Source organism: Oncorhynchus masou, chromosome 15 (genome assembly GCF_036934945.1).
Source record: "Oncorhynchus masou masou isolate Uvic2021 chromosome 15, UVic_Omas_1.1, whole genome shotgun sequence".
Taxonomy (NCBI): Eukaryota; Metazoa; Chordata; class Actinopteri; order Salmoniformes; family Salmonidae; genus Oncorhynchus; species Oncorhynchus masou.
In genome coordinates this window covers 50521489-50536524 of record NC_088226.1, presented here as the reverse complement: position 1 = coordinate 50536524, position 15036 = coordinate 50521489, and the positions used below count along the sequence as shown (strand labels likewise).

Here is a 15036-nt window from a genome sequence, read left to right as displayed (position 1 = left end):
TCTAAAATTACTTAGGGAGAGGGGGGTGGGGTCCAAAATGGGGGAGGAGTAACTTTTTTCTTTGCTTTGGGGAGGGTTGTGTAGTTTTTGTATTGGGTACAGGGGAGGGTATAGTGTGTTGTTTCCTGGTTTACATTCACCGTTTTGCAGTTTTTCCTATTTTTCATATCTTAGCCAAACTACCCATTTGCCTCCCCTGTCGAACCTGTGGTTCGACCAATGGAACACATGTTCTGCAAAAGACAGGTTTGTTGTGTGAATTAATTAATGGATTTCCCTCTGTCTCTCCTGTGTAGACTACGTTTATTACATTTACATTTACATTTAACATTTAAGTCATTTAGCAGACGCTCTTATCCAGAGCGACTTACAAATTGGTGAATTCACCTTCTGACATCCAGTGGAACAGCCTCTTTACAATAGTGCATCTAAATCATTAAGGGGGGGGGGGTGAGAAGGATTACTTATCCTATCCTAGGTATTCCTGGAAGAGGTGGGGTTTCAGGTGTCTCCGGAAGGTGGTGATTGACTCCGCTGTCCTGGCGTCGTGAGGGAGTTTGTTCCACCATTGGGGGGCCAGAGCAGCGAACAGTTTTGACTGGGCTGCATCATACTATACTGCATCAGTGCTGCAATGTATCAATTTATCACCACCAGCCTTTGTGATCAGCTCACATCCGAGCTACATGTAGCCTGAGCTCTTGTAATTCATAATTTACCGCCAGTTCATTGCCAATGGTGTAGCCAATGTTATATTCAGTAAGCAAGAGTGATTCTTCTCCTAATTTAAAAAAAATTGCTCAACCAAATATTGCTATTGGGACTCGCATTGGGCTCGGCTAGTTCAAGAGAAATAACGAGAGCGAACGGCTACTCAGGCCATTTATTCTGTGATGCCAGTGGAGGATTGTGAAAGAAGAGAACAGTGAAGACAGAAAGAGATGTAGGCTAATTTAGAAGTTAGGCAAATTCATGTAGCCCTATTAATCCATAATTCGTATGCTAGCCTGTATATTTGGCCAGAGTTTGACCATATAAATAACTGGTTACACAGATCTACATGTCATATAGGCCTACACTCACTGGAGTTTAAATGTAGTGTCAGCCACCCATTGCTTCACTAAAATGATCCTATGGACAGGTTGCATGTAGTTTCTAATGGTTGTTGATATCTTCATAGGCTAGGCTACCATATTGCATAGATACAGTTGAAGTTGGAAGTTTACATACACCATAGCCAAATACATTTAAACTCAGTTTTTCACAATTCCTGACATTTAATCCTAGTAAAAATCCCCTGTCTAAGGTCAGGTAGGATAACCACTTTATTTTAAGAATTTGCAATGTCAGAATAATAGTATATAGAATGATTTATTTCAGGTTTTATTTATTTCATCACATTCCCAGTGGGTCAGAAGTTTACATACACCCAATTAGTATTTGGTAGCATTGGCTTTAAATTGCTTAACTGGGGTCAAACGTTTCAGGTAGCCTTCCACAAGCTTCCTCCGTAACAGGGCTCGTGTTTGTAGTCCTCCTTGCTCACAGATGCTTTTTCAGTTTTGCCCACAAATGTTCTATAGGATTTAGGTCAAGGCTTTGTGATGGCCATTCGAATACCTTGACTTTGTTGTCCTTAAAGTATTGTGGTCATTGTCCATTTGGAAGACCCATTTTCGACCAAGCTTTAACTTCCTGACTAATGTCTTGAGATGTTGCTTCAATATATCCACATAACTTTCCTCCCTCATGATGCCATCTATTTTGTGAAGTGCACCCGTCCCTACTGCAGCAAAACACCCCCACAACATGATGCTTCCACCCCCGTGCTTCACGGTTGGGATGGTGTTCTTCGGTTGCAAGCATCCCCCTTTTTCCTCCAAACGGTCATTATGGCCAAACAGTTCTATTTTTGTTTCATCAGACCAGAGGACATTTCTCCAAAAAGTATGATCTTTATCCCCTTGTGCAAACAGTAGTCTGGCTTTTTTATGGCGGTTTTGGAGCAGTGGCTTCTTACTTGCTGAGCGGCCTTTCAGGTTATGTTGATATAGGACTCGTTTTACTGTGGATATAGATACTTTTGTACCTGTTTCCTCCAGCATCTTCACAAGGTTCATTTGCACTTTTTGCAACAAAGTACGTTCATCTCTAGGAGACAGAATGCGTCTTCTTCCTGAGTGGTATGACTGTCCCACGGTGTTTATACTTGTGTACTATTGTTTGTACAGATGAACGTGGTACCTTCAGGCATTTGGAAATTGCTCCCAAGGATGAACCATTCATTTTATTCTGAGGTCTTTGCTGATTCCTTTTGATTTTCCCATGATGTCAAGAAAAGAGGCACTGAGTTTGAAGGTAGGGCTTGAAATACATCCACAGGTACACCTCAAATTGACTCATATGATGTCAATTGACCTATCAGAAGCTTCTAAAGCCATGACATTGTTTTCAGGAATTGTCCAAGCTGTTTAAAGGCACAGTCAACTTAGTGTATGTAAACTTCTGCCACACTAGAATTTTGATACAGTGAATTTATAAGTGAAATAATCTGTCTGTAAACAATTGTTGGAAAAAGGACTTGTGTCAAATACAAAGGAAATGTCCTAACCGACTTGCCAAAACGATAGTTTGTTAACAAGAAATTTGTGGAGTGGTTGAAGAACGAGTTTTAATGACTCCAACCTAAGTGTATGTAAACTTCTGACTTCAACTGTATATCTCTCTCTCCTGATCCCTTTAAACTTGCCTTGTTTTAGCATTATCCTAATGTAGCCTACTTTCTGTTCAACAGTCAGGATATGAAGCCAGGCCTAGGTTTTTAATGGCCTACATTTTTGGAAAGGAGAAATGTGATTAGCTTTTGTGTTTGAGATGCGCTGGTAGCTTTGATTGATAGATCCTTTTGATAGGTGTTTTTGTGTGTGAGTTCGCTAACTCTCTCTATGACCATTCAGAAAGTTTCCTACAGTAGCATAGGCAACAACAACACTAACTAGATAGCCAATTGGAAACAGCTTGTTTGCTCACTAGTTCGTTTGCTAGCTAGCCATTAGTTTGCTCTCGGGGATCCAAGGCATTAATAAGGCATTCTGCCTTATCCCAAGGGCTCTCAGCTATAAGCACCATTTACCAGTAAGACCATGTTAACTACAATCCCTACGCTCTGTTTTAATGTTTAGAAATGTCAGTAATCATCGCTAGCGAAACATTCTTCAAAACATATGGAACTTATCTTTCATATCAGAGAGAAAGAATCATTCAAATAAATATCTACATTTACTGTAGCAGGTTTGCCCAGATCCATACGTCTGTGTGCCTCCAGCCTAGGAACTACTACTTTCTCCAGTTACGCTTACACAGAGGTGCTTGAGCACGCTAGATAGCGAAAATAGCTAATTAGCACAGGTGGTTGTCTCTGCCTTCCATCTGTCTTCCATAAACAAGTGCTGTAACATGGCGATATGGCCTTGTGGGAACACTAACCTTATACAGTGGTTTGCGAAAGTATTCAGCCCCCCTTGGCATTTGTCCTATTTTGTTGTCTTACAACCTGGAATTAAAATTGATTTTGGGGGGGGTTGTATCATTTGATCTACACAACATGCCAACTAATGTGATGATGCAAAATATTTTTTCTTGTGAAACAAACAAGAAATCAGACAAAAAATGAAAAACTTGAGCTTGCATAACTATTCACCCCCCAAAGTCAATACTTTTGTAGAGCCACCTTTTGCAGCAATTATAGCAAAACGTCTCTTGGGGTATGTATGTCTCTATAAACTTGGCACATCTAGCCACTGGGATTTTCCCAGGCCATTCCAAGACATTTAAATGTTTCCCCTTAAACCACTTGAGTGTTGCTTTAGCAGTATGCTTTGTCCTGCTGGAAGGTGAACCTCCGCCCCAGTCTCAAATCTCTGAAAGACTGAAACAGGTTTCCCTCAAGAATGTCCCTGTATTTAGAGCCATCCATCATTCCTTCAATTCTGACCAGTTTCCCAGTGCCTGCCGATGAAAAACATCCCCACAGCATGAGGCTGCCATCACCATGCTTCACTGTTGGGATGGTGTTCTCGGGTGATGAGAAGTTTTGGGTTTGCACCAGACATAGCGTTTTCCTTGATGGTCAAAAAGCTCAATTTTAGTCTCATCTGACCAGAGTACCTTCTTCATGTCTTTGGGGAGTCTCCCACATGCCTTTTGGCAAACACCAAACGTGTTTGCTTATTTTTTTCTTTAAGCCATGGCTTTTTTCTGGCCACTCTTTTGTAAAGCCCAGCTCTGTGGAGTGTACGGCTTAAAGTAGTCCTACGGACAGATTCTCCAATCTCCGCTGTGGAGCTTTGCAGCTCCTTCAGGGTTATCTTTGGTCTTTTGTTGCCCCTCTGATTAATGCCCTCCTTGCCTGGTCTGTGAGTTTTGGTGGGCGGCCCTCTCTTGGCAGGTTTGTTGTGGTGCCATATTCTTTCCATTTTTAAATAATGGATTTAATGGTGCTCAGTGGGATGTTCAAATTGTCTGATATTTTTTTATAACCCAACCCTAATCTGTACTTCTCCACAACTTTGTCCCTGACCTGTTTGGAGAGCTCCTTGGTCTTCATGGTGCCCCTTGCTTAGTGGTGTTGCAGACTCTGGGGCCTTTCAGAACAGGTGTATATTTACTGAGATCATGTGACAGATCATGTGACACTTAGATTGCACACAGGTGGACTTAATGTAACTAATTATGTGACTTCTGAAGGTAATTGGTTGCATCAGATCTGATTTAGGGGCTTCGTAGCAGAGGGGGTGAATACATATGCACTCACCACTTTTCCGTGTTTTTCTTTTCTTTTTTGAAACAATTTGGACTATTTTGTGTATGTCCATTACCTGAAATCCAAATAAAGATCCATTTAAATTACAGGTTGTAATACAACAAAATAGGAAAAACGCCAAGGGGGGTGAATACTTTTGCAAGGCACTGTAAAGGTGTGTAGTAATTTAACCTTTTGTTTTCTAATAATTATTTCTCGCTGATACGAAAGATATGTTCCTTATGTTTCCAAAACTGTACCGCAAGCAATGGGTGTTGACGTTCAGAACGAGCATCGGGGCTCTTAACAAAACTCCCCCGGCCAGAAGATACCTTCATGAATACATGCTAAAGGTAGATAGGGTCTAGGAATGGGCGAGCTATTATGATGATGTATTAATGTAATTGCCATGTCCTAAAAGAATTCCAGTGGTACTCGCGGATAACCACGAATAGCCCTCACACACTCATGAATGGGTGCGTTTTATAAACCATGATGTTTACTCTGTTTGTAACGGTTTTCTGATCTATCAATATTGGGACATGAGAAATAAATCTTGCACCGTTGGAAAGCTCGGATTTTCCTGTATTCAAATGTAGCCATGTCATTATGACAACCATATAAATACAGTTGAAGTCAAAAGTCTACATACACTTAGGTTGGAGTCATTAAAACTCGTTTTTAAACCACTCCAGAAATTTCTTGTTAACAAACAATAGTTTTGGCAAGTCGGTTAGGACATCTACTTTGTGCATGACACATGTAATTTTTTCAACAATTGTTTACAGACAGATTATTTCACTTATAACTCACTGTATCACAATTCCAGTGGGTCAGAAGTTTACATACACTAAGTTGACTGTGCCATTAAACAGCTTGGAAAATTTCAGGAAATTATGTCATGGCTTTAGAAGCTTCAGATAGGCTAATTAACATCTGAGTCAATTTGAGGTGTACCTGTGGATGTATTTCAAGGCCTACCTACAAACTCAGTGCCTCTTTTCTTGACATCATGGGAAAATCCAAAGAAATCAGTCAAGATCTCAGAAAAAAATTGTAGACCTCCACTAGTCTGGTTCATCCTTGGGAGAAATTTCCAAACGCCTGAAGATACCACGCAGCGGTCATACCGCTCATGAAGGAGACGCATTCTGTCTCCTGGAGATGAACGTACTTTGGTGCGAAAAGTGCAAATCAACTCCAGAACAACATCAAAGGACCTTGTGAAGATGCTGGAGGAAACAGGTACAACAGTATCTATATCCACAGTAAAACGAGTCCTATATCGACATAACCTGAAATGCCGCTCAGCAAGGAAGAAGCCACTGCTCCAAAACCGCCATTAAAAAAAGACAGACTACGGTTTGCAACTGCACAAAGATCTTACTTTTTGGAGAAATATCCTCTGGTCTGATGAAACAAAAATAGAACTGTTTGGCCATAATGACCATCGTTATGTTTGGAGGAAAAAGGGGGATGCTTGCAAGTCGAAGAACACCATCCCAACCCTGAAGCACGGGGATGGCAGCATCATGTTGTGGGGGTGCTTTGCTGCAGGAGGGACTGGTACACTTCACAAAATAGATGGCATCATGGGGGAGGAACATTTTGTGGATATATTGAAGAAAAAGCTCAAGACATCAGTTAAAGCTTGGTCGCAAATGGGTCTTCCAAATGGACAATGACCCCAAGCATTCTTCCAAAGTTGTGGCAAAGTAGCTTAAGGACAACAAAGTCAAGGTATTGGAGTGGCCATCACCAATCCCTGACCTTAATCCTATAGAAGATTTGTGGGCAGAACAGAAAAGGTGTGTGCGAGCAGGGGGGCCTACAAACCTGACTCAGTTATACCAGCTGTCAGGAGGAATGGGCCAAAATTCACCCAACTTTTCTGGGAAGCTTGTGGAAGTCTACCCGAATAGTTTGACCCAAGTGAACCAATTTAAGGCAATGCTACCAAATACTAATTGAATGTATGTAAACTTCTGACCCACAGGGAATGTGATGAAAGAAATAAAAGCTGAAATATGTCATTTTCTCTACTATTATTCTGACATTTCACATTCTTAAAATAAAGTGGTGATCCTAACTGACCTAAGACAGGGAATCTTTACGAGGATTAAATGTCAGGAATTGTGAAAAACTGGGTTTAAATGTATTTGGCTAAGGTGTATGTGAACTTCCGACTTCAACTCTATTCATGTTCGTCAATAGATCTCACTTGCCCTGACCACTGAAATATTTTAGCAGGATCATAAATAAATAAACAAGTTTTAGCTACCTTGCATGAATTTCACTATACCCGCAATAACATCTGCTACATATATGTATGTGACCAATAAAATGATTTGGATTTGAAGTATAGCCATTATATACCTGATTCACTGAATACGGGAATGTGTTTTTTTAAATCAAATGTTTGGTTGTAGTTCTAATGTTAGGCTATAGCATATAATAGTTACCTCTAAGAGAGCTATTGGGTGTGGACTGCATACTTTTGTTTCAGGCCTGCTCTAACAATCCAGATGTTTACCAATCAACTAGGCTCAACAGGAGCTGACGGGTGTGTTTGAGAGGGCTGGATCACGGGTGTGTTTGAGAGGGCTGGATCAAAAGCCTGCACCTAGTAACCTGGCTCTCCAGATGGAGAGTTGACCACACGTTTTTACAGTAACAGAGCTGTGTATTTGACTTTGAGAAAGAAAATTCACAGTGGAATCGTATTGAGTATCGTTCTATTAAGCTGGCATTTGTATCAAAGTCAAAATAATGTTATTGCGAAAACACTTAGTTTGTGATCTAAGGTTAGCTATTGACTAGCCCATTGGGGTAGCCTAAACAAATGCAGTTAGATAGGCAACCCCATATTTCAGCCATCTATAGGCTGGCCACTTTGCTACATCAGTTAGGCTACGGGAGAATGCTCATTGCTAAAATAGCGCACCTGCCTGATAATACACTATGAACCATGTATAGTCTTTGGTGAAAGAGACTGCTGTAAAAATACAACTTTTTGTTAAAATGTTTTTGTGTTTATTTCTGGAGTGGAACATTAGCACGTGTGTGGTGCTCGCAGACCTCGAAATTGGTCTTAAATTGCATTCCAAGTTGCAATAAAACCTCTTAAAAAGTCCTAAATGTAACTTTCTGATTTATACAGATACCCCGCTATCCCTCTTGATCGCGTGTACTCCTGTAGCAGGCATTTAAAAAAACACAGACCGGACAAGTAGGTGGATGGATTATGGTCATTGTAGGTAATTACCATGTTTTCTGGCTAAAGTAGTGATGCCGCGTGTATTACTCCTGCTGTAGGGCTCATTTCAACCTTCACTATCAGGTCAAACTAACGACTAAAATGAATGAGTTACTCAGAAAAACAAATCATGACTCTCGAGTCAGTAAAAATAGTTGTTCAAAATGAACTGCACATCATGTAGAATATTGGCCTGTTGTGAACTACAACTCCCTACTACATCACACATTTCGGGCATCATATGATTTATCTATAGAGAAACTGCAAAAAATAATAATTGCAATTCAAATGTAGGCTGTCATTGTAAATAAGAATTTGTTCCTAACTGACTGTTAAAATAAAGGTTACAAATAATTGAACCAATGTTGGTCCCAAAATGTTTTTATGAAAGAGAACCAAATGTTCAGCTAATCGCTCAGCACTACCCCATAGTAATTTGCGAACAGTCCCTAAGCATATCCAGCAGACGTCTGAGTAAGTCAAGGCTAGACACCAGGCATTATAATAATTGAATGCAGTCTGGCTCGATGGAGGCTATAATGAAATCTTTAGGGAAGGTTGTTTTCAGCAGTGTTGGGTCTTATTAGCAGTCATGTAACCCAGCCATTCACTTCACACATGACTCCAGATTGCAGCATCATAACCTCTCAATCCTCCTAGCCGGATGTTGGGATGAAACAAGCAATTACTGAATCTTGCTGGATAGACAGCGTTATCTCCCTATTTTCATGTTGTGTTCAATGTGTGAGTTTTACATAAGAGACTCCTCTTCTCCGCAGAGAGCTGTGGCAAGCAGCTTCTCTCTTCTGAAAGGGGTCATCGACTCCCCTAATTTCACTGCTCCATGACGACTTAACTCTATTCCAGGGAGAAAAACCGAAGCACAACACAGTCTCTGTTAAGAGCTGTCACTATATCTAAAATATGTGTATGTATCCTCAAATATAGACTCTAGAGACAATATTTTACCTGTGGGTTTTCCTGGCAACGTTCAGACATTAAAGCCTCTATTAGACTCTACAACCTGCATACATATCTACCACCTTTGTTTGTACACACATCTAATCAGGCTTCATTTCTTCCTACTCAGGTAAAGTATGTGAGTCTGGACTTTTTCACGCCTCATGTTATGTCATGACTTGATCCATGCAGAGCAGATAGGAGGCCCTCTGGACAGAGTAGACAGTGACATAATCTACCTGTTATTCTGTGAGGGATTACTCTACTTTTAGCAATCAAAAGAACAGCTATTCAGGCATTCATGTGAAATCCAGAGGCTGTGTGTGCAACTGAGCGGTAAAGTAACCATTGAACCCACTGCACCTAATGTAACACCCCTGTCCTCACTGACCGTGGGCAACATGAGACGGTGCTTGGCCACTACCATCGCTTTGACTTGGTGGTCTAGTTGTGATTCAGGATTGAGGAGGTCTATTCCAAAAGCATATGTCTTCAGCCTTTGCCTATGAATAGGATGTGTGGTGGGCTGCAAAGTGCAGCCCGAGGCTGAGGGGACAGTGGAGGATATGTGTCAGAGCTTGGCTTGAGGAGTCCAGTCCAGGAATGTGGTAGTGGGAAAGGGACTGGGGTGCAGTGAGGCTGGGTGAGGCCAAGGCAAGGTGGGGAGAATGTGGGCCATGCTCCAGATCCACTCAGGTTCTTCCCTGCCCTGCTGTCCCTCTCTCTCAGGAGGGAAATTAACATTGTTCTGACCCTTGTAATGTGCTTGCTGAGGGCTGCATTTACATGTCTAAAGAACTTAATACTCCCCTTCCGCTTCCCCCGTAATGGAGAGGAGTGTTTACCTCTCGACTGGACTTCCTGCAGGGCTGTTGAGGGTTCTATCTTGGGCATACTGCAGCCATGACACTGTTGCTCACTCAGTTGTTTTCCATATTTTTCCTCCTGCAGAGAAACTTGCTGAAGCACAGAGGCGTTTCGCCACCCTGCAGAATGAGCTGCAGTCGTCTCTGGATGCGCAGCGGGAGAGCAATGCCCCAGGCCTCCGCAAACGCAAGACAGTGTTCCACCTGTCCCAGGAGGAACGCTGCAAACACCGCAACATCAAGGACCTGCAGCTGGCCTTCTCCGAGTTCTACCTCAGCCTCATCCTGCTGCAGAACTACCAGGTCAGTACCATTAACCCTAAACCCTTACACATGACCCCTAGATACTACCTCCGCCTCATCCTGCTGCAGAACTACCAGGTTAGTACCATTAACCCTAAACCCTACACACTACCCCTAGGTACTACCTCAGCCTCATCCTGCTGCAGAACTACCAGGTTAGTACCCTAAACCCTACACACTACCCCTAGGTACTACCTCAGCCTCATCCTGCTGCAGAACTACCAGGTTGGTACCCTAAACCCTACACACTACCCCTAGATACTACCTCCGCCTCATCCTGCTGCAGAACTACCAGGTTAGTACCATTAACCCTAAACCCTACACACTACCTCTAGATACTACCTCCGCCTCATCCTGCTGCAGAACTACCAGGTTAGTACCATTAACCCTAAACCCTACACATGACCCCTAGATGCTACCTCAGCCTCATCCTGCTGCAGAACTACCAGGTTAGTACCATTAACCCTAAACCCTACACATGACCCCTAGATACTACCTCAGCCTCATCCTGCTGCAGAACTACCAGGTTAGTACCCTTAACCCTAAACCCTACACATGACCCCTAGATACTACCTCAGCCTCATCAGAACTACCAGGTTAGTACCATTAACCCTAAACCCTACACACTACCCCTAGATACTACCTCAGCCTCATCCTGCTGCAGAACTACCAGGTTAGTACCCCTAAACCCTACACACTACCCCTAGATGCTACCTAGGTACTACCTCAGCCTCATCCTGCTGCAGAACTACCAGGTTAGTACCATTAACCCTAAACCCTACACCCTCCGCCTCATCCTGCTGCAGAACTACCAGGTTAGTACCATTAACCCTAAACCCTACACATGACCCCTAGATACTACCTCCGCCTCATCCTGCTGCAGAACTACCAGGTTAGTACCATTAACCCTAAACCCTACACATGACCCCTAGATGCTACCTCAGCCTCATCCTGCTGCAGAACTACCAGGTTAGTACCCTTAACCCTAAACCCTACACATGACCCCTAGATGCTACCTCAGCCTCATCCTGCTGCAGAACTACCAGGTTAGTACCATTAACCCTAAACCCTACACATGACCCCTAGATACTACCTCATCATCCTGCTGCAGAACTACCAGGTTAGTACCCTTAACCCTAAACCCTACACATGACCCCTAGATACTACCTCAGCCTCATCCTGCTGCAGAACTACCAGGTTAGTACCCTTAACCCTAAACCCTACACATGACCCCTAGATGCTACCTCCGCCTCATCCTGCTGCAGAACTACCAGGTTAGTACCATTAACCCTAAACAGCCTCACACACCAGGTTAGTACCATTAACCCTAAACCCCTAGATACTACCTCAGCCTCATCCTGCTGCAGAACTACCAGGTTAGTACCATTAACCCTAAACCCTACACATGACCCCTAGATACTACCTCAGCCTCATCCTGCTGCAGAACTACCAGGTTAGTACCATTAACCCTAAACCCTACACATGACCCCTAGATACTACCTCAGCCTCATCCTGCTGCAGAACTACCAGGTTAGTACCATTAACCCTAAACCCTACACATGACCCCTAGATACTACCTCCGCCTCATCCTGCTGCAGAACTACCAGGTTAGTACCATTAACCATTAACCCTAAACCTCCGCCTCATCCTGCTGCAGAACTACAGGTTAGTACCATTAACCCTAAACCCCTAGATGCTACCTCCGCCTCATCCTGCTGCAGAACTACCAGGTTAGTACCATTAACCCTAAACCCTACACACTACCCCTAGATGCTACCTCCGCCTCATCCTGCTGCAGAACTACCAGGTTAGTACCATTAACCCTAAACCCTACACATGACCCCTAGATGCTACCTCCGCCTCATCCTGCTGCAGAACTACCAGGTTAGTACCATTAACCCTAAACCCTACACATGACCCCTAGATGCTACCTCCGCCTCATCCTGCTGCAGAACTACCAGGTTAGTACCATTAACCCTAAACCCTACACATGACCCCTAGATGCTACCTCCGCCTCATCTTGCTGCAGAACTACCAGGTTAGTACCATTAACCCTAAACCCTACACATGACCCCTAGATGCTACCTCCGCCTCATCCTGCTGCAGAACTACCAGGTTAGTACCATTAACCCTACACACTACACATGACCCCTAGATACTACCTCAGCCTCATCCTGCTGCAGAACTACCAGGTTAGTACCCTAAACCCTACACATGACCCCTAGATACTACCTCAGCCTCATCCTGCTGCAGAACTACCAGGTTAGTACCATTAACCCTAAACCCTACACATGACCCCTAGATACTACCTCAGCCTCATCCTGCTGCAGAACTACCAGGTTAGTACCATTAACCCTAAACCCTACACATGACCCCTAGATACTACCTCAGCCTCATCCTGCTGCAGAACTACCAGGTTAGTACCCTAAACCCTACACATGACCCCTAGATGCTACCTCAGCCTCATCCTGCTGCAGAACTACCAGGTTAGTACCATTAACCCTAAACCCTACACATGACCCCTAGATGCTACCTCAGCCTCATCCTGCTTAAGAACTACCAGGTTAGTACCATTAACCCTAAACCCTACACATGACCCCTAGATACTACCTCAGCCTCATCCTGCTGCAGAACTACCAGGTTAGTACCATTAACCCTAAACCCTACACATGACCCCTAGATACTACCTCCGCCTCATCCTGCTGCAGAACTACCAGGTTAGTACCCTTAACCCTTAACCCTAAACCCTACACATGACCCCTAGATACTACCTCCGCCTCATCCTGCTGCATAACTACCAAGTAAGTACCCTTAAACGTAAAGCCTACACACTAACCCTAGATCAGGGTGAGACAACTAGATTCAGCCGCGGGTTGATTTTTGTTGGAGCTTCGGGGAATTGTAATAACTATAATACTTTGTACACTGCAAGTTGACCACAACTAAGCCCAAAAAGAGAATGTATTTAAAAATAACAATAATTTCATACCTTGATTACATTGAGACATGATCACATAATGTATGTCTCTTTTTTTATTAGTAGGAATACTTGGGAACAGATTTCCCTAAATAAATAAATATCTGAATTCCTGTTGATGGAAAATATTTTTGACCAAAAACTAAAATTCTCAAAAAACCTTTGGGGGGGCTCCAAAAAAATGACTTGCGGGCCGTTTATGGGCCGCCTGTTGAAAACACCTGCCATAGATACTACCTCAGCCTCATCCTGCTGCAGAACTACCAAGTTAGTACCCTTAACCCTAAACCTTGCACACTACCCCTAGATACTAGCTCCGCCTCATCCTGCTGCATAGCTACCAAGTGAGACCCAGTCAGCTTGTCTCCACACTCTCTCTTTCTGTTTGATGCTGCTATAAGCATAACATGTCTTTCTACAGCTCAGTCTCTCTCTATCCATCTCTCTTTATTGGTGTCAATTTCATTCTCGGTTTCTCTCTTTATCTCAGCAGAATAACTTTTCAGACATTGTCTCCTGTTGATGTTTCTCTGCAGCTCTTGCTCAAATCAATTCCCTAACCCTAACCCCAGGATTGGTCTTTCTCCCAGAATCTGAACTTCACAGGTTTCCGTAAAATCCTGAAGAAGCATGATAAGATCCTGGAGACCCCCCGCGGGGCTGACTGGCGTGTGGCCCATGTGGAGGTGGCCCCTTTCTACACCTGTAAGAAGATCACTCAGCTCATCTCTGAGACAGAGGTACGTATGGAACCGAAGCCCATGGCTGTGGATGTCTAGGCATTCTTGAGGTTAACTATTTTCCAACCATGTTTACTCTGTCAACTATTTTAGCTAGGTACAATCGTGATAGGCCAAATTTCTCATTCTTGCGTAGTCTGATCCTGGTCTTTGACTCTCATTGAATATGTTGTGTTGCATTCTAACCGTTTCATGATGATTAGAATGAAACCAACCATGCTATTTTGTTATTTGTTTTGTGTTATTTGTAACTTGTTTGTACATAATGTTGCTGCTGCCATCTCTCATGACCGAAAAGAGCTTCTGGACATCAAAACTGCCATTACTCACCTCAGATTAGAAGAAGAGTTGGTCTTCAATGAGTCGGACAGGAGGGATATACTACAGACACCTGACCAGCCCAGATCCTCATCATTCGCTGGAGAAAGATCAGGGTGCCTTGTGAGGATCACGAAAAGAAGTGGCTAATCTGTCTTTGCCTTCTGTCCTGCTAGCTGACGTTCAATCGCTGGAAAATAAATGGGACGAACTGAAAGCACGTATATCCTACCAACGGGACATTAAAAACAACAATATCTTATGTTTCACTGAGTCGTGACTGAGCGACAACATTAAGAACATACAGCTGGCAGGTTATAGACTCTATCGGCAGTATGGAACAGCAGCCACTGATAAGACACGGGGCAGGGGCCTATGCTTATATACGTAAATAACAGCTGATGCACGATATCTAAGGAAGTCTCAAGGTTTTGCTCACCTGAGGTAGAGAATCTCATGATAAGCTATAGCCCACACAATATACCTAGAGATTTTTCATCTGTATTTTTCGTAGCTGTCTACATACCAACACAGACCGATGCTGGCACTAAAACCTCACTCAACGAGCTGTATAACACCATAAGTAAACAGGAAAACGTTCATCCAGAGGCAGCGCTCCTAGTGGCCGGGGACTTTACTGCAGGGAAACATAAATCAGTTTTGCCTCATTTCTATCCGCATGTTAAATGTGCAACCAACCACCTTTACTCCACACACAGAGACGCATACAAAGCTCTCTCCCGCCCTCCATTTGGCAAACCTGACCATAATTCTATCCTCCTGATTCCTGCTTACAAGCAAAAACTTTAAGCAGG

General features: G+C 43.2%; 1 protein-coding gene across 1 annotated transcript in view; it reads left to right on the top strand.

Moving 5' to 3' along the window:
• The window catches only part of LOC135556398 (xenotropic and polytropic retrovirus receptor 1 homolog), a 105279-nt gene that overhangs the window by 71128 nt on the left and 19115 nt on the right, over positions 1-15036 (top strand). Inside the window, exons 4-5 of the mRNA XM_064989583.1 lie at positions 9969-10186; positions 13754-13903. Of these exons, the coding sequence (XP_064845655.1) occupies positions 9969-10186; positions 13754-13903 (368 nt within the window). The remainder of the gene's footprint in view (positions 1-9968; positions 10187-13753; positions 13904-15036) is intronic.